Source organism: Pteronotus mesoamericanus, unplaced genomic scaffold, assembly GCF_021234165.1.
Source record: "Pteronotus mesoamericanus isolate MK-2021 breed Mesoamerican mustached bat unplaced genomic scaffold, CSHL_Meso_final scaffold_54, whole genome shotgun sequence".
Taxonomy (NCBI): domain Eukaryota; kingdom Metazoa; phylum Chordata; class Mammalia; order Chiroptera; family Mormoopidae; genus Pteronotus; species Pteronotus mesoamericanus.
In genome coordinates, this window is record NW_026555321.1 from 32,132,632 (window position 1) to 32,152,898 (window position 20,267).

Sequence of the window (20,267 nt, forward strand, 5' to 3'; positions counted from 1 at the left end):
CTGGTTTATAGTACACTCTTCCCACTTACATAAAAAAAAGGTTTGCTATAAAACTGCTGTGTACACAGCAGCAGCCTCATACATCTGGTTACATCACTTGATTACATCGTTTTCTCTTGCACTTGATTTAATCATATGATGTGTTGCACAGTAACGTGCTATACAGGCTTGCAGCCTAGAAGCTAGAGGCTATACCACCTAGATTTGTGTAAGTACACTCTATGATGTTTGCACAATGACAAAATTGCCTAACTATGCATTTCTCAGACAGTATCCCCATGATTAATCAACTCAGGACTGTACAGTTGTGTGCTACAAAGGAAAAGCACAGGGTGCTATAAGGGCTTACAAGTAAATTTAGTCTAGTTGGGGTAGGGGTGACGAAGCGAAGTGGAGACAATTTCTCAAAGATAACTTCTTTGAGAAAATATTTTAAGCAGGGACCCGGGTGTTGAAATAGGAGTTAACCAGTAGAAGAGGTATGAGAAGAGCAGTCCAGCCAAAGAAAAACTCAACACTGAAACAGGAAGGAGTTTGTAGAGTTCAAAATGAGACTGCAGAAGCAGGGAGTGCCTGAACCACAGGGCCTTTAGCCTATCTTGTAAACCAGAACCGTCCTGGTCTTAGTGCTTTTCCATAAAGTGTTCTTTTCACCCGAAATGTTCGTATCTGCCTTGAAACTACTGCTCATCTTTAAAGACTCAACCAAATGTCATCTTCCTTGAAAAATGTCCCTATCCCCAAGGAAGTTTGCTACCTGCTCTACTGAGCACATCCAGGAGCCCTTATGACATCACACTCCACGGTGGGGCTCTTTGAAAGTAGGAACCCAGTCTCATTTAACTCAGTATCCCTAGTGCCCAGCACACTATCTGGCATAAAAAAAAGAAAGAAAGAAATTCTGAGAATATTTGCTAAGTGAGAATGGCTGTCAGGCAAGGAAAACACTAATAGCTAACAAGAACTGTTTTACTTTAATTATTCCTCACAGAATTTTTTGAGGTAGGTACCATCATTATTCTCATAATCAGCGGAAGAGCTGGGATTCTAAACTCAGGCAATCCGGCTCCAGAATCTGCCCTCTTAACTACTACCTATACTTACTCTTGATTATAGTAATGGCTTCCAATAAGTTTTCATTTATTATGGACTATAGTAAGCGTTTTCTCGACTCGTTGCCTCGTTTAAGAGTTATAATAATCATCGGTCATTTTACAGGCGGAAAAACTAAGTCAGGGCCCGCTGACTAAAAGGCACGTCCTTTACCGTATTCTACCTTCTGGTTTACAGGGAAGCGTAAAAGACAGGAAGATGGAGTCGGTTACCGGGCCTACGTCATTTGGGTCGGGGCTGAGGATAAAGGCCCTTCTCATTTCGTCATTTTAACGACGCTGGGAGATACCTGAGGGTCTATCCCACGATAGGACGTATGAAGAGGCTGAGGTTCAAGGCGCGGAACCTCGTAGGGAAAGGCCGAGCTCGGCCGGGGCCTACGACCCAGGCCGCAGAAGAGCGAAGCCTCGAGGGACGACGAGCGCGGGTCCACTCAACCGGCGACCAGCCGTCACCACCCCTGGTTTCCGACTTTCCCGCCCGGCCTGACGTCACCAAACAGCGCCGCGCCGTGACTTCAAACTTCCGCGCCGGAAGTGGGCGGCCGGGCGGCCCGGCTTGGGGCAGTGAGCCAGGGCAGGGGCTGCGGTAGGTTCCCGGGCCAGCCAGACTAAGGGTGTGAGAAGACTCGGAGACGAACTGAAGGGGCAGCTCCGGCACCCGGGGGAAGCGAAACTCTGCTACACCTGGCCGGGAGCCGGCGCTCTGTGAAGATGGCGGGGCCGGAGCTGCTGCTCGACTCCAACATCCGCCTCTGGGTGGTCCTGCCCATCGTTATCATCACCTTCTTCGTCGGCATGATCCGCCACTACGTGTCCATCCTGCTGCAGAGCGACAAGAAACTCACCCAGGAACAAGTCTCCGACAGGTCAGCACTCTCCGGATCCGGCGACCTCACTCCCCCATGACCTTGGGCAAGAAAGTGTAGGGTTCTGTCAGTTTACCGCTTTTCCACTTGCTGGGTGACCTGGGCTGAGTTTTCTCTGTTCCACTTTCTTCCTCTATCAAATGGAGGTGATAACGGGATATGCCTCATAGAGCAGGGGTGAGGATTAAATTTTAGATGATGTCTGTAAAACCTTTAGCTGGGACGAATTAAGGGCTCAAAAAAAAAAAATGTTCCTGTTAACATTGTTAGGCAAGTTGCCAACCCTCGGTGGGATTATCAATGAACTATAGATACGGTGGGTGTGATTATACTCGTTTCACCAAACTACAGTGGTGGTCAGTAGTTACTGAGATACCAAGTAACCAATGCTTGGCAAACATAATACTGCCGTAGAAACGTGAAGGGTTGTAATTATTTCCCCTCCTGGAGTGGAAGCAACTTTCTCATGTGCTTCATTACAGTATTTATCTGTGAAGAGAGGTAAATTGAGACGATTTTAGGTGGTGTGTAGAAGTGTGTCCCCTCCAAATTAAAATAATCAACATTTTCAGTCAGTTCTGATTATTGTCAGAAAATACCTCAGTAAATGTTGTTATGTCTTTAACACTTCCCTAGCATTTATTAATTTCCCTTTTTAACAAAGAGCAAGCCACAGGCTCAGAACTTTCCACAGATAACGGGATTAGCTAAAATTTAATAATTTTGTTTTGTATTTATTTAAACAGTCACTTTCTATTTGTGGCAAGTAATGCTAGTTTTACATTTGCTGGTAATTTCAAGATTTCTTATATACGTAGGAAAGTTGACATTAAAAATACTAAGTTTTTAATAGTACAAGTGCTAGGTGAATAAGATAAAAATAATAATTCTCAGTCATGGAATGAGAATGACTGAAGTTTGGGAAGAACTGCTGTCATTTTGAGTTATGCTTCCCAATTATGCTGAGAATAATAATAAATCAACATTTATTAAGCATTTATTCTATCCAGGCACTGTACTAAGCACTTATATTTAAAATTTAAAGCAACTCTGTGAGGTAGCTGCTGTCCCATTTTATAGAAATTTAGGCTTAAGAGGTTCCATGGTGACATTCAGGACCTAACACCAAGTCTTCTGGTTCCCAAATCTGGAGCTCTTTTTGATATTCCTGTCTTTCTCCCTCCCTTCCCCTCTCTTTAAAATCAATAAGCATGTCCTTGGGGGAGGATAAAAAGGATTATTTTCCTTTTATTTCTCCCAGTTGTTAAACTTGTATAGAGTGCATCAACTATGAATTTCATTTTGGGTTATAGAAAGGAGCTTTGGATCTGGTATCATTCAGAACCATCACTCTAATATCATATAATGAATCAGAAGCAAAAATTGTGATAGAGAATCTCTGACAGGAATTGTAGTCAAGGGAAGTTTAACTTGGGAGTAAGACTGACCTGGGTGCAAGTACAGGCATGATATTTTGCCTTAACTTTTCCAGGCTCCCTCTTCTTCATATGTAAAAATGGGTTTAGGATTATCTATCTCAATGTTAATTTGAAGGTAAAATGAGAACAATTTATTGGCATTAATATACATAAATAAGTGCTGACTGAGCTCTCTCCACTTTACATCTTTCTATAGCCTTCCTTTCTGTGGTGAACTGACTTCTTAAGGTTATCTCCAGGAGGTAGGTTCTGATCAGTTCTGAAACTGATGCCACAGAAAAGTGTACATTTTTCCCCTGCACTGAGGGATACTTAGTTGTGCGCCCTTTCTTTCCATTCCATCGTTTTGATACTCAAAAAAGTTCCACAGATTTCCATAAGGCCCTCCAGAGGGCAGTGCCACCTACATGAAGAACCACTGCTTTAAAGAAAACAACATTTCTGGTCATAATCACTCCATCCCTTAAGTGAGGTAATTGGGTCATGACAGCTCTATCATGGTGCGACTGTACCCAACCAGGTCATCATTTGAACTTGAGTAAGAATGCTGACCACGTGATTCTGCATTGGCCAAAGTCCAAGGCAAAAGATGTTTTTTTTAGTTGTAAAACATTCCTCTAAATAGAGTATAAGTTTCCAGTAACCTGAATAATCACAGAATAGGACATTTGGTTTCATAAATTAATCCTTTACTGCCTCAAAATTTATTAAAGTTTTTTTAAAATGCATTAAACCAAAATTGAAAAATACATAAATAAAATATAATAGACCATATTTGGGAGAGAATGTATATAAAAAGTAGTTTTTAAGCTTGAAGAATATACTGACTCGTTGGAAAGGAAAAAAGAAAACCCCTGATCTTTAAGAATATAGAACTCCAGTTTGAGAAATACTAACTTTAAAAACTAGAGTTTTATTTTAAGAAAATTGCCTTTCAGTTGCAAATTGCCACTGTAAAGAGAAGCTTTGTCTTTATAACCAGTGCAAGGACTTATTTTTATTTATTTTAAAGGTTTTATTTATTTTTAGAGAGAGGGGAAGGGAGGGACAAAGAGAGAAAGAGAAACATTGATGTGAGAGAAACATCAATGGGTTGCCTCTTTTACATACCCTGACCAGGGACTGAACCCACAACCCAGGCATGTTTCCTGACCGGGAATTGAACCGGTGACCGTTCAGTTTGTAGGAGGATGCCCAACCGACTGAGCCACACCCTAACGGCAAGGATTTATTTTTAGATACTAATGGAATGAAATTACAAAATTAAAAGTTTCTTGCAGAATTTGTAGGTCTCAGAGAATACATCTGTGGATCTCAGTTTAAGAAACTGAATGTTTAGAGTATACAGGATAATTTAAGCTTGCTTGATTCAGGATTTAAATGCCTCAGAGTAACAATTATCAATCCCAGTTCTTCAAAATTGCTCCACAGCATGTAGGAGATCTAGCTGAATTTCTGTTGATCAGAGTGCCTGCAGAAGTCCTGGGTTATGTACAGTGAACAAAGTTTTATTGATCACCTACCATTTGCCCTGCACTCTGCTGTATGCTATTGAGTACAAAATAAGACAAAGTCAAGACTCTACTCTCAGAAGTTACAGTCCAAGTGATAAAACATGCAAAAGGAAAACAATAGATACCATTGATCTTATGCTTAGGATGTGCCAAATACAGTGGTAATCACTTTAAATGAGATAATATATAAGTGTACAATTCCATGGCATTAAATACATTCACATTGTTGTGCATCTGTTACCACCATCTATTTCCACAATATTTTCATCATCCTAAACAGAAACTCTGTTAAATAATAATTCCCCATTCTCTTTTCCCACTGGTAACCACCATTTTACTTTCTGTTTCTATGGATTTGACTATTCTAGGTACTTCATGTGAGTGGGATCAGACAATCTTTCTGTGTCTGGCTCATTTCATTTTCCATAATGTTTTCAAGATATATCTATGTCACAGCATGTACCATAATTTCAGTGCATTTTACAGCTAAATGAAGTGTATAACATGATGATTTGACAGGTGTATACTTTGTTAATTGATTACCACAATCCAGATAATTACACATATATCACCTCACATAGTTATCTGTGTGTGTGTGTGTGTGTGTGTGTGTGTGTGTGTGTGTGTGTGTGTGGTGAGAATTCTTAACATCTACTCTCAGCAAATTTCAAGTATACTGCACAATTTTATCAACTGTAGCCATCATGCTGTGTGTTAAATCCACAGAACTTATTCATCGTATTACTGAAGGCTTGTGCCCTTTAAAGTGACCAGCATCTCCCCAACTCCCCCTGCCCCCCAGTAACCACCATTCTATTTTCTTTTTTTTTAATTTTTTAACTGTATTTTTTCCATTACCATTTAGTCCCCTTATACTCCATTTCCCCCCTACTTTCTGTTTCTATGGGTTCAACCATTTTTTCTTTTAGATTCTACATATAAGTGAGATCATACATTGTTTGCATTTGGCTAATTTCATTTAGCATAATGTCCTCTAGGTTCATCCATGTTTATTGTAAGTGGCAGGATTTCTTTCTTTCTCATGGCTGAGTAATAGTCCTGTGTGTGTGCATGCGTGTGTGTGTGTGTGTGTGTGATCCATTCATCTGTCAGTGGACTCTTAGGTCGTTTCCATGTTTGGCTATTGGGACTAATGCTGCAGTGAACATGGGAGTGCAGGTGTCTCTTCAAGATAGTAATTTCATTTCCTCTAGATACATACCCAGAGGTGGAGTTGCTGGATCATATGGTAGTACTATTTTTAATTTTTGAGGAACCTCCACATCGCTTTCCATAATGGCTGTACCAATTTACATTTCCAGCAATAGAGATTCCTTTTCCTCCCCCTTTGCTTTGAAGATAAAGATTAAAATACAGTGGGACTCTTAAAAAGGGAGAAAACCCTATATAGTCACATGCCATAATAGATAAACCTTAAGGACATTATACTAAGTGAAATAAACCAAGCACAAAAAGATAATAACTATGATTCCTCTTATGCAAGGTATCTAAAGTAGTCAAATTCATAGAAACAGAAAGTAGAATGGTTGTTACGGGGGGGGCTGGGAGAGGGAGAAAAAGGAGTTAATGTTCAATGGGTATAGAGTTTCAGTACTGCAAGATGAAAAAGTTCTGGAGTTCTGTTGTACAACAATGTGAATACGCTTAGCAGAAGTGTATTGTGTCCTTAAATATGGTTAAGACGGTAAACTTTGTTATGTGTTTTTTGCCACAGTTAAAAAGAAAATACAGTGGGTCCCATGTGACCTTATAAAGCCTGGATCTTGCTTACCTCTCAGGCCTCATTTTCATCACATTTTCTGTAGTTCTCTTTCTTCCAGCCATGTGGCCTTTACTCAGGTTGGTCCTCTAAGACACAGTGCTTATTATAGCCACAGGGCATTTGCCCATTGTTCCCTCCAGAACGTTGCCCAGGTTGCTCTGCTTCTCCTTAAGATTCCAACTTAATCATACATCCTCAGAAAAGCTTTCTTTGAGACCTTGCCTTTTCAGACTCAGTCACATATTCCTGTTATACATTCCCATCACACCATCCATCTCTCCCTCATAGGACATAACAGGTGAATTTCATATTTATTCCTGTGGTTATTTGATTAATGCCTTTTGCCCCCAATTAGATTTTAACCTTCATGAGATATTTGCTTTTTGATCACTTGTTTATATCACCTGACATATACATAGCACTCAGAAGCTTAAGAAGTGTTTGTTCAATGAGGATAAATATGTTATTGTACAGAATATGAGTGGAGGCGTAAGGAATCTCACCCAAGATTATATAGCTAATACATGACAGAGCCAGGATTTGAACCTATCTGTCCAACTCCGGGGCTTAAATTTTTACCCACTATACTAGACCCAGTGCCACTTAAACTGTCTGTGGCGAAGGACCATTTTTTGTTTTTATTTCCAATCTATCACAGACTGATACTTTTATAAAATATGACCATGTATTTGGATGTTGTGACAAGGTCAAATTACTATTAACATTTCTAAACCCTTATGCTCAGTCTCTGTACTCATCTCATCACAGGCGAGCATTGGTATGTAGGCCACACTTTGAGTAGCTTTAGACTACTCAACATATTACATGTCAGCTCTGTTAGCCCGCGTATGGAGCAGTCAGACTGTACAGGACAATGAGAGAATTCCATGAGGACACCAGGCATTAGGAAGAGTTTCCAGGAAAAGGTGGAGCTTGAAGAAGGTGTTAAGTCATTATGGGCTAGAATTTGGTGAAGGAGAGGGGCACTAGAGAATTCCTGGCAAAAGGAGAAAGCTAGAACATGCATCAGGTGGCAAGGGGACCCTACGGGTACTGACTGTTTAGAGCAGGTAGTTTATACTGAAGAGTAGAGACTAAACCAGGCACAGTTTTCTTGTATTCATTTCTGCCTACGATCTTTGTTCCCATTTATCAAGAAAGATTTCAATTAACTTAAGGAGGCTTTTCCCCCAATAAAACAACTTTTGAAAACCTAGAAAAAATTAGTACTTTGATCACTGTTCTTTTTGCTGTTTGTATCTTAGCACCACCTGCTTGTGGTATTGCACTCTATTTTCTTTAATGATCAATTATGTTCAAATATCACCAAATAACTTTATTAATTTAATAAATGTTTATTGGAGCTTATTAACAGTCTCAATACTGGGTGGAATTTCTACTTGTCTGTCAGATAACAATCCTGTCAGTCCTGTACTCATTTCTCTCTTGGGCTTAAAAAGTTCCTTCTTTGATCCTCACCCTTCCTCCCTCCTTCTGCCCCCAAATCATCTGAGTAGCATTCAACTGCTACTCTTTTCACTCAGAGAAAGCTCCTTCTTAGCTTATAAAGTAAGAGAAAGCTGAGTGCTCCAAATGTGCCTCTCTCAGAAATCTTCAGAAACACAGTCACTTCTGAAAAATGCTCTTTTGAAAACCTGATTTGGGTGTTAAATATGTCTGATTGTTTTTAAGGATACTTGTAGTTTGAAAAGTTTCCACACAGGACTGTTGCCAAATAGGCCCTCTCTTCTGTTTAAATAGGTCTTCTACTTTATTCTCTTATTTTCTTCTAGTGTTTCTCTTTTTAAAATCTCATTGTCTTGGTTGTATTTTTCAGTCAAGTCCTAATTCGAAGCAGAGTCCTCAGGGAAAATGGAAAATACATTCCCAAACAGGTACATCTTTTATTAAAAGCCCCACAGTTCACTGTTCAGGACAGTAGATATCTGAATGTTTTATAAGGGACTCTTTGGGGAAAACTGAAGGTTGGCAAGTCGGGAATTAAGCTGTGGCCTGGTGGTGTTTGCTGTCATTGTGACCTCGCCCTTCTTAGGAAATTGGTTTTAAATGTGACTCAGCTAAAGTGTCAGCTCAGCTGCCAAGTAGGCTGCCAGCTCTTAGTGTAACAGCATATTCCAAGGGCCTTCTGAGTAATAATCTTATCCTTATCCTTAATGCTCTGGGGAATAATTTGACAATTTGCTATGTCACAGTTTTAAGATTTAAAAAGCTCTTTTTTTTCTGGTAGTCTTTCCTGACACGAAAATATTACTTCAACAACCCAGAGGATGGATTTTTCAAAAAAACTAAAAGGAAGGTAGTGCCTCCGTCTCCTATGACTGGTATGTTTGTTCCCTTCTCCCATATTTAAGGAAGCTTTTTAATATGAGTCAGAGGATGAGGGGGATTGGAAGGATGTCATTTGATTTCAGTGTTAAATTGTAGAAGATAGTAATCTAAGGGAGCTTAGGTATCATCTAGTACAGGAATTTATGGAAGTAGTTCTCTTTTTCAAATAAATCTGGGAACCCAATATATAAACTAGAATTTTAAAAAAGGCTCTTGACTAAGGGATTGGGGAGGCTAGAGCCATTTTTCTCCGGGTCGCTCCCCTTTTCTGTTCCTCAGGACCCAGGGCTCTATGGAGCACAGCTGGAAATGCCGGGGCTCCCGCCAGTGCCTGGCCCCTGTTGCTGACAGATGGCCACCGGCTTCTGCCTGCATGAGGAGGAGCTCTCACTGCTTCCCCAGACCAGCTATTTCTTCTTCAGACATGATTTCTTGACCCACCCTACAATTTTTGCTCTAAAAGATTTCTTACTTCCATTGATTTCAGTCAAGTGAAAAATACAGCATCTTTAAAGTAAAATAAAATTTATTCTGTGTTGACTGTCCTCTCCTTCTAGTAACCATTTCTTTATGTGAAATAACCATTTTTTAAAACTCAGGAGGTACTAGAATTTATTTTAGTAAACCTTAAACCTATAGGAAACAAAAGACCAATAAATGTATGAAAAGATACTTGACCTCACTAAAATCCATGAAATGCAAATTAAGACCAGATGCCCTTTTCATCCCATTAAATTGGCAAAGATTAAAAAGCTTGACCAAAGCTGCTACTGTCAAGGTCATGGGAAGTTAGGCCCTTTTGCTGTTGTTGAAGGACAATCTGACAGCATTGGTCCAGTTTTCGGTGTTCAAACCCCTTGACCTGGAAAGTGTTTGAGTTTCTCTTACAGAAACACTTATAAAAACATTCAGACTTTATGTACAAGGTAGCTGTTGGCAGCTTTGTTTATTGGCCAAAAAAAAAAGAAAAAAATTGGAAACCACCTACAGTTCTACCCATAGTGATGACTGACCACATTGTGGATTCTAACAGGCATTAAAAATAATGAGAAACATTATACCAATGTGGAAGTAGCATTCACAATATATTAATTTTTTTAAATTAAGCAGGATAGTAAGCATCGTATCCTTCTGTTGTGTATATATAGAGAGAAACTATGATGTGTTTGTGTGTGTGAGCATGTGTAAACAGAAAGATGGAAGGATCCTCAATAGTTGAAAGTGTTTAGAGAGTGGGCTCAGAGGAACCATCTATATCCTGTTTGCATGTCATTTGAATATTTACAATGTATTTATATTACTTTACTATCAAATAAATTTAAAATTTACAGAAAATCAGAAGTGTCTGCCAACAGTGGTAAAATGTAGTGGTTTCTTGTTTTCATCTTAGATCCCACTATGCTCACAGACATGATGAAAGGCAATGTAACAAATGTTCTTCCTATGATTCTTATTGGTGGATGGATCAACATGACATTTTCAGGCTTTGTCACAAGTAAGTTACCACCGATAAGTCTTGAGGTTTATTTCCTCTGTGCTCCTTTCCCTTCTCCCTATTCAGAGAAGTCAAAGTACTGACATCATGGATCCTATGTTATATAGTGGAGACTGGTAACATCCTTTGAACAACAAAAAAAATTAATATGCTATGATTTTATAGCTATTACTGCAAACTGATTCTAAGTTCATAATGTCAATGCTTTTTTACTGATAGGGATTCAAACGAATGGTTTGTTGGTTGTATCTGAAATGAATTTAGTATTCTAGTTGAGTAGGAGAAAGGGAAGCTCATTTCCTATTTTGATTTCATTTTCTAAGTGTTGCAGTGATTCATTTGTCTGTTGTTTATAAGTTGATTTGATTTGATTTTAATTACTTTGGTTTCATAGTAATGCAGTTCTCTGTTTATATTTATTCCACTTTAGGTTTAACAGATTAGTGCAAGTTTCTTTTGAGATTTTAGATCACAGCTCAGTTTGCGTCCCTGCTTCTTAAGCAACAGATCAGCTGGTGTTCATGGAAGAGTGACATTTGACTTACTTCTTCAGAAAGTGACAGAAATTTCCTTGTGGAAAATTTTTTAATAAACTTTGTATGATATAGAGTTCCCACCTCTTCAGGGAAAGAATATACACATTCACAGTTAAACTATTCTAAAAATAAAGAAGCTAGGCGTAATTGTGAACTTTTTCTTTCTTTGCCAGCCAAGGTCCCATTTCCACTGACTCTCCGTTTTAAACCTATGCTACAGCAAGGAATCGAACTACTCACACTGGATGCATCCTGGTAAGAACTTTTTTTTATAAAATAAAAACACAAGTCAAAGTCTAAAACTGGCATTTCTTAAAGAACGGGGTTTCTAATATGCATATTTCATTGAAACTCCACTCAAAATGACACGGGTGGATTATGGCAACTTTTCTATGAGTCTTGTAAAAGAATAGAATGTGTCAGCCTCTTTTCTCTAGATGCTTGGACCTTAGGAGTGCAAGGGACTGCCAAAAAGTTAAAGGATAAAGCCAGGAACTTTGGCCAAGCAAATCTCTTAGCAATACCCTTGGAGTTTTAGGGAGTGGGTGTTGATATTATTTTTTCCAAAATACGTTACTATTAATAATAACATTAATTCTTTTCATTGGTACCAGTCATTGTGCTAGGTGTTTTCCATATATTATTTTTATCCTCATAGCAACCCTATAAGTACGTGGAGAAATTGAGACTTGAGACCACAAAGTCTGTCCAAATCCATCACTCATGTTTTATTTACCACTCCATTTTTTTATAGCAGAGTAATAAAACCCAAAATCTGAAAAGCTCCAGTATAGCATCTGGAATCCAGTAGTTCTTCTTCATATGGTCTCTCCAGACTGTTTTTGTCTCTGGCTTCCCAGAGATTGGCATTAAAATGGAAGCCAGACAAGAGAAGGAGGAGAAGAATGAGCAATGGGGTCACCAGTGGTAACTTCCCTGAAGTAGGCAAAGCAGTCTCTGGTTGTATGGGAAGGGCAGGACAGACAGGGTGCTGGGATAGTCTTGGCTGTGCACAATTCCACTAGAGAAAAGCTATGGTTATTATGAGTAGCATGACTCTATTAAACTTTGACCTTCAGACTCATTTGGGCTAAGCAAAAACTTTATGTGCGAGAAAAACTTATCTTTTCTCAGCATCTGTGACTGACATGCTTGTGTGGACAAAGGAGACTATAAGGTGGGTGTACAGCTAGCTTACTGTTAGATTTAGATCTACAGCATTATGTACAGGTAGGTCATTAACTTACCTGCAGACTAGTGGAGTAACCAGAATAGATCCCTTCTGTTGTGTGACTCAAGTATTGGAACGAAGTATGGATTCTTTCTGTCTCTCTATCATTTTTCTTATATCCTTTTTAGGTTTTAGGTTTTATTATATCTGAGCATGTTCATTTTGTGAGGACAGGGTGGAATATCTAAGCTAAGGAAAACTTTGGTGATAAAGTTCAAAATTTGAAATGGCTTTCCCAGTAGCTACAGTCTTCAATATTGCAAGTATTTCCTGAAAGCCATCTCTAATCCTTTCCTTAAATATGAAACCAACCAAAACTTGTGATTTCCTCTAGAGAACAGGATTCAGGACTTTTATTTTATGTATTCCTATATTGTTTGCATTCATTATTTATAGCAAGTGTGTTGTTTTTATAATTAAAACAAAAATGGTTTGAAAACCCATTATGTAGAAAGGAAAAGTAAGCAAAGCTTACATTCCCTGATTAAATGGAAGCACACCAGTTGTGAGTACAGTTCCTGCTACTGAAGGCAGAGTTTATTACTTAGCTCTAAGTAGCAGTTTGCATACAGTAAACTCTTAACTATCTGTAAGACTGCCTTCACAACATGTATTTCTTCTTTGGTTGTGCTTTGAATGAATATAGCTTACCTGAGGTGATTTCTTACATATCCTGGACAACTATGGGTGTCAGAAAAGCATGAACTACGTTAATTCTGACATAGCTACCTACATTGTTTCACTTTTGCTTTAGGGTGAGTTCTGCTTCCTGGTACTTCCTCAATGTCTTTGGGCTTCGGAGCATTTACTCTCTGATTTTGGGCCAAGATAATGGTAAGGAGCATATCAGATTTAATAAGCAAATACTCTGGACTGGATGGTATGGCTCAGTTGGTTGAAGCATCATCCTGTAACCAGAAGGTTGTGGTTTGATCCTGGGTTCGGGCATGTGCTATCCCTGGCCTGGGCACATACGGGAGGCATCTAGTCGATGCTTCTCTCCACATCAATGTTTCTGTCTCTTCTTCTGTTTATCTCTAAAAGCAATGAGAAGAAAAATAGCCTCTGGTGAAGATAGTAAGCAAACACCCTGGTAGATGAATCATCCCTGCAATAGTCAGAAAAATCATGTACGCTTTGCTATTTGTTAGCATAGTCAAATGCTTCATTCTTTAAACTTAATTAAGTTTCTGAGGCATTCTTAAACAGTATTAAAAATTTCAGGGTCAAACTGAAGGTCTTAATTCTCCCTTGCAATAACAGGGACAATACATAGTCCCCCAAAGTGTGAGAACTACAAGTGAGGGATCCAGCACCGGCAACGTAAACCTGTAAACCTGAAACTGAAAGAAGGCCTGGTTTGATCAGTTAGTTCGTTGACTAGGCAGGGGTGTCCCACCTTTCAGCGTCTCTGTGCCACCCTGGAAAAAGACTTGTCTTGGGCCTCACATTACAAAAAAAACCTTAGAATGTTTTAAGTAAATTTACAGTTTTATGTTGGGCCACCTTCAAAGCCATCCTGGGCAGCATGCAGCCTGTAGGCCGCAGGCTGGACACTCCAGGTAGAGTTCTTGCCAGTACCTGTCCTGGCTGTCTTACTCAATGGCTGGGATCTCAGGCAAGTTACTTAACCACTCTAATCTTCTGTTGTAAAATGGGGACCTTAATAATTAACTTCAGGGTGTGTTGTTAGGAGTGGATATGGTGGAATATGTAAAACACTTAGTGAAGTACATGACGCTTGTTCAGTAACCAGTGTTTTTTGTCATTATTTAAGTTTGAAGAGAAGTTTAGCGCTTCCTATTGTTAGTTATTCTTCTTCTCCTGCTACTCTCATCCCCGTTCTTCAGGAGAGGTAAAGTGACTTTTCCAGGGTCACATGCCAGTGGGAGGTAGAGCTAGTCAGTGAATCTTATCACACAGTTCTCTAACTCACCACTTAGCATCTGTAAGTTTTACGTAAGGACTCTTTCTCCCAGAGCATACTGCTGAGCCCTGGCACTCATGTGGGTACATCTTACTCTGCAGCTGCTGACCAATCACGGATGATGCAGGAGCAGATGACCGGAGCGGCCATGGCCATGCCCGCAGACACCAACAAAGCTTTCAAGGTACATTCACTTCTTCCAGCTTCACTGAAGCTCCGAAAGGTGTTTACTAGAGAGTTAAAGATGGGTTCCCTGAAGTGGGTGTAGTATGTATTGTTTCATCCTTTAAATTTAGCAAAAATGTATTTTAGTTTATTTGTCTCTTTCCTGAGTGAATCATCTGTTAAGTAAATTGAAGATTCTTGGTACTTTTACTGGTTTTTAAATGCTCACCAAATTTAATCTACACTGTAAATGAAGCTATAGAAACAGTCCACTCAGAGGCACCAAGAGTTTGGAATATTTTTTAACTTTTTAGGACCTGTAGACATCAATATAAATTTCATTTTAAAAAAAACCAATAAATAGAGCCTTTTCATGGAATGATTTTGTAGTTTCTAAAATCCAGAAACAATTTTTATCCAGTAAAATCTTAGTAATTTTTCATCGTAAGAACTAGGAATAGAAGGGAACTTGCTCATATTGCTGAAAGGCATCTGTGAAAAACTCACAACTTACATCACACTCATGCTGCAAGCTTTTCATCTAAGATCAGGAACAAGACAAGGATGTCCAGTCCTGGCCGAGTGCTCAGTTGGTTAGAGCATCTTCCTAATATGCCAAGGTTTCAGGTTCTATCTCTGGTCAGGGCACATACAGAATCAAACAATGAATGCATACATAAATGCAATAACAAATTGATGTTTCTCTCTCTATGTCTCTAAAATCAATCAATAAAAAGACAAGGATGCCTACTCTTGTCACTGCTATTCAACATTGTACTGGATGTTCTAGCCAGGGAATTTAGTCAAAAAAAAAAACAAAAAAGAAGAAGAAGAAGAAGAAGAAATAAAAAGCATTCAGATTACAAAGGAAGAAATAAAGCTATCTTTGTAGGTGACATAGTCTTGTATATCCTGAGGGTGTATATTCTCACATTACAAAAAATACCTTATAATGTTTTAAGTAAATTTACGATTTTGTGTTGGGAACCCCCACCCCCCCAAAAAACCTATTAGAGCTAGTAAACAAATTCAGCAAGGTTTTAGTATACAAAGCCAATATACAAAAATCATTTGTATTTCTACACACTGTTAATAGAGAACCTGACACTGAAATTAAGAAAACAGTTCCATTTACAATAATATCAAAAAGAATAAAACACTAAGGAATAAATTTAACAAAAGAAACACAAGACTTGTACACTGAAAATTACAAAACTGTTGAAGAAATTAAAGAATGCCTGAATAAATGGATTAATAGTGTCAAGATGGCAATACTCCCAATGTAAAACCTATCGGAATTCTACCTACCTTTCTTTCAAAAATTGTCAGGCTAATCCTGACGTTCATAGGGAAATGCAAGGGACCTAAGGTAGCCCAAACAATGTTGAATAAGAACAAAGTTAGAGGATTCAGACTTCTGGTTTTTAAATCCTACTTCAGAGCTAGAGTAATCAAAACAGTGGGATAAGCATAAGGATAGATGTATAGATCAATGCAACAGAATTGAGAGTTCAGAAGTTAGCCCATATCAATTGACTTTTGACAACGGTGCCAAGACAATTCAGTGGGAAAAAGAATAGTCTTAACACTGGGCACAGAGTTTGGGTTTCAGGGGATTAAAAACTTTAGAAATAGCCCTGGCTGGTGTGGCTCAGTAGATTGAGTGCCAGCCTGTGAACCAAGGTGTCGCCGGTTTGATTCCCAGTCAGGGCACATCCCTGGGTTGTGGGTCAGGTCCCCAGTTGTGGGTATGTGAGAAGCAAGCAAACATTGATGTTTCTCTCCCTTTCTCTAAAAATAAATAAATAAAATCTTTAAAAATAAAAATTTTTAGAAATAAATAGTGGTGATCGCACAACAGTGTGAATGTAAATAATACCTCTGAATTGTATACAGTGGTTAAAAGTGGCAAATTATATATATATATATTTTTTTTTTTACCAAAATAAAGAATTTTCTAATAAAAAATTTAAATGGGTCAAAGACCTACATAAAAGAGCTAAGCTCTTAGAAGAAAACATTAGAAACACTTAGAAGAAGGTGTAAATGTTTATGACCTTAGATTAGGCACTGACTTACCATATATCACATTAAAAATACAAGCCACAAAAGGAAAAAATAGATAAATGGGACTTTGTCAAAATGAAAACTTTTGTATTTCAAAGGACACCATCAAGAAAGTGAAAAGACAACCCACAGAATCAGAAAAAGTGTTTGCAAATCATGTATTTGATAAGGGTCTAGTATTCAGAATAAAAAAACTATCAGAAAACTCAGCAATAAAAGACAGCCCAATTAAAGAATGGGCAAAGGTTTTGAATAAATATTTTTCCAAAAGAGATATACAAATACCCAATAATTGCGTGAAAAGGTGCTGAACATCATTAGCCATCAGGGAGATGCAAATTAAAACCACAATGAGATACCACTTTGCACTCACTCAACAGTGATAATGAAAAAGATGGATAATATCAAGTGCTGACAAGGATGTGAGTAAATTGGAACCCTCATGTATGTGGTAATCTTGAAGCCACTTTGGAAAGCAGTTTTCAGCCTTTCTTCAAAAAGTTCAAAATAACTACCATATGATTCAGCAATTTTATGCCTAGGTAAATAGCCAAGAGAATTGAAAATGTATGTCCACACAAAAACTCACACAAGAATGTTCATCAGCAAAATGAAAAGGGAGCCAGCCATATGGGAAAATATATTTGCTAATGATACATCAGATAGAGTTTGAGCTCCAAAATATATAGAGAACTCACACGACTCCACTCCAAGAAGACATGATCCAATTAAAAAATGGGCAAAGGACCTGGGCAGACACTTTTCCAAGGAAGAGATACAGAGGGCCCAGAGACATTTGAAAGGATGCACGGCATCACTAGCCATCAGAGAAATGCAAATTAAAATCACAATGAGATACCACATCACACCAGTCAGAATGACCATCATAAACAGATCAACAAACAACAGGTGCTGGGCGAGGCTGTGGAGAAAAGGGAACCCTAGTCCACTGTTGGTGGGAAAGCAGACTGGTGCAGCCATTGTGAAAAACAGTGTGGAATTTCCTCAAAAAGCTGAAAATGGAACTGCCTTTTGATCCAGTGATTCCCCTGCTGGGACTATACCCTAAGAACCCCAAAACGCCAGTTCAGAAGAACCTGTGCGCCCCAATGTTCATAGCACAATTTACAATAGCCAAGTGTTGGAAGCAACCTAAATACCCACCAGTAGATGACTGGATCAAAAAACTATGGTACATTTACACAATGGAATACTATGCAGCAGAAAGAAAGAAAGAACTACTACACTTCGCAACAGCATGGATGGAACTAGAGAGCATTATGCTAATCAAAATGAGCCAGGGGGCGAAAGACAAATACCATATGATCTCACCTATAAGTGGAACCTAACCAAAAAAACAAAGATGCAAGGAAAATATGACCAGCAACATTGAAAGAAAAAAGAAACCAACAGAGTCAAGAGGGATGGAGGGAGGGTTGGGCGGGAAAAGGGAAGGGAAGGGTCAAGTCAAGGAACATACAGCAAGGACTCACGGACAAAGCCAAAGTGGGGAAGGATTGAGGAAGGGAGATGGGGGGCGGGGAGGGGAAAGTGGTGGTGGGGGAAGAAAAAAAAAGAAGTGGAAGATGCAAAAAAAAACCCCAAAAAACGACTGTTCAGAGTACTAGTCATAATTGTCCAGAAAAATAAGCAATCCAAATTTGTCCATCATCTGACGTACAGAAACACAAAATCGAGCATTTTGGTATATGTGTACAATGTCTGGAGAGTGGAATGTATGCAATGGAATATTATTCAGCCATAAAAAGGGATGAGTATTGAATCATGCGACAACAGTGAGGAACCTTGAAAACCAGTAACAAAAGGCCACGTATTGTGTCCAGAATAGATGAATGCAAGATAAAAAGTAAAGTAGTTGCAGGGGTTGTGGGGAAGGGATAAGGAAGAGTGTCTGCTATTTGATATGGAGTTTCTTTTTCTGATGATGAAAGTATTCTGGAATTAGTGGTGATGGTTGCAGAAAGCACTGAATACTAAAAGGGTGAATTTTATGCCATGCAAAATACAGTTTTTTAAAAGAACACAACCATTAACTAACATTTGTATTGCATGTTAAATTCCATAAGGCATATTTTTAAAGCCCACTAATTAAAGGCAAAGTATTCAGCATTAATAGACTATTTCAGAAATATAATTAGTTGCTAGCGCCAATGACCATGAACAAATATTTCACTTTTCTTACTTTTAGCCTTGTCTGTAAATTGGGATTGGGGTGAATGGGGTGATGGCAGCACCTACCTCATAGGACTGAATGAGTTTATACATATAAATAGCCTAACCCAGCTCCTGGCCCAGGGTAGGTGCTCACAAAAGGTCAGCACTGCTCTTAGAAACAGCTCTTCTGTCCCTCTCTCCCTGCCCTGGTGTTCTTTCCTTTGCAGACAGAGTGGGAAGCCTTGGAGCTGACAGATCACCAGTGGGCCCTCGATGATGTCGAAGAGGAACTCATGGCCAAAGACCTCCACTTTGAAGGCATGTTCAAGAAAGAATTACAGACCTCTATTTTTTGAAGACCAAGCAGGAATTAGCAGTGTCAGGAACTCGGAGTAGCGCTTAACCTTGTAACTTTCATTTGAGCAGGAGCCTCTTGGAATAAAAAGGAGGATGCGTGAGCTGGCGGGTATGCAGCAAGGATCATTCTTGTCTGAGCCAGTTCCCCTTTATGTTTGAAACTAGAGGAAATACAAGGAGTATGTGCTGGGTGACTCACCCAGAAGCAGCTATTTTTAAAATGTTCTAAATTTTCCGTCTGGTGACTCTAGTAATGAAATTCAGAGAAAGGGGGAAAACTCAAGCTAGTGATTAATATATAAAACTTAGCAAAAATACACTCTTTGGAAAAGGTGTTGTCAATTATACCTAATTATTATATATAGTCAGCCTGACTTCTAACCACAGTAGACTCCTGTTTTCTTGGGATCCAAACACCCTGTATTTTACCTTTTATTTTTTGTTAGTATTTTTATAACTTTCTTTACACAAATAATAGATTTTCATTACAAAAAATTTAGGAACTATGGATGAGCAAAAAGTGAAGCTCCCTGTGTTGTTCATTTTGAGCCTACAGAATAACAAAGAGCAAAGGGGTCAAAACCTTATTCAAATAAACTATTTTTCAGAGTGAATACCCAGGGCCAGGACAGACTTAGCAAAACTTCGCTATCTCATAATACTGTCCAGTGAAAATCGGTGACAGTGAGACACTGCCGGATTCTCAAGTGCCTTTGGGGTCATTAAAGAGAGGTTAAATTGTGTGAGGTCTTGATCTGGAGTTCAGAATATATCAAATCCATTGACAAATCAATGGTGCTGTACTGTATATGGCTTCTCAGTTGAATCAAAGACCTTATTTCCCAGTTATTCCGCATCAGGGAGAGAGTTTATGTGTCACTGTACGAAGGGAGAGAGGGTGATTGCTGGCAGACACAGTTAAGCGTTGCCCAGGAATAATTCTGTCTAGATTAACACCCAGGGAAGTGGCCGGGTGCCATTTCAGTACCAAGACTGGAATGTAATTTGCATGTTGAACGCTGTAATCAAGAACAAACAATTCTTGACTCTACAAATTAAACATCCTGTTTTCTTTGCCTGGAAAAAATGTTGCCTCTGTGGGTCATTAACCCCGTTTGACAATAGTTAGGAGTGTCTGTTGTGGAACAATACTGGAGAGTCTAAGGTGAAAAAGTATGATCCTTGCCCTTGATGAATTTATGAGACACATAAGAAATTGGTGGTTCTTAATCTTTGGGTCACAGAACC

At 38.9% G+C, this 20,267-nt stretch overlaps 2 protein-coding genes across 5 annotated transcripts in view; one reads left to right on the forward strand and one right to left on the reverse strand.

Annotated features, from left to right (window-relative positions):
• Positions 1–20,267, reverse strand: part of FANCD2 (FA complementation group D2) — a 99,750-nt gene that overhangs the window by 60,726 nt on the left and 18,757 nt on the right. For 3 of the 4 annotated variants that reach the window (XM_054595314.1, XM_054595315.1, XM_054595311.1), the window contains exon 1: positions 1,403–1,553. The exons of the other annotated variant lie outside the window; for it this stretch is intronic. The gene's annotated coding sequence lies outside the window, so the exon portion shown is untranslated. Of the gene's footprint in view, positions 1–1,402; positions 1,554–20,267 lie in introns of those variants that run through there. 4 annotated transcript variants of the gene reach the window in all.
• On the forward strand, positions 1,651–20,106 carry EMC3 (ER membrane protein complex subunit 3). The gene is made up of 8 exons (XM_054595320.1): positions 1,651–1,981; positions 8,555–8,612; positions 8,966–9,059; positions 10,457–10,561; positions 11,271–11,352; positions 13,083–13,162; positions 14,357–14,439; positions 18,890–20,106. The coding sequence occupies exons 1-8, from the start codon at positions 1,827–1,829 to the stop codon at positions 19,016–19,018; spliced, it is 786 nt and encodes a 261-aa protein (XP_054451295.1). The 5' UTR covers positions 1,651–1,826; the 3' UTR covers positions 19,019–20,106.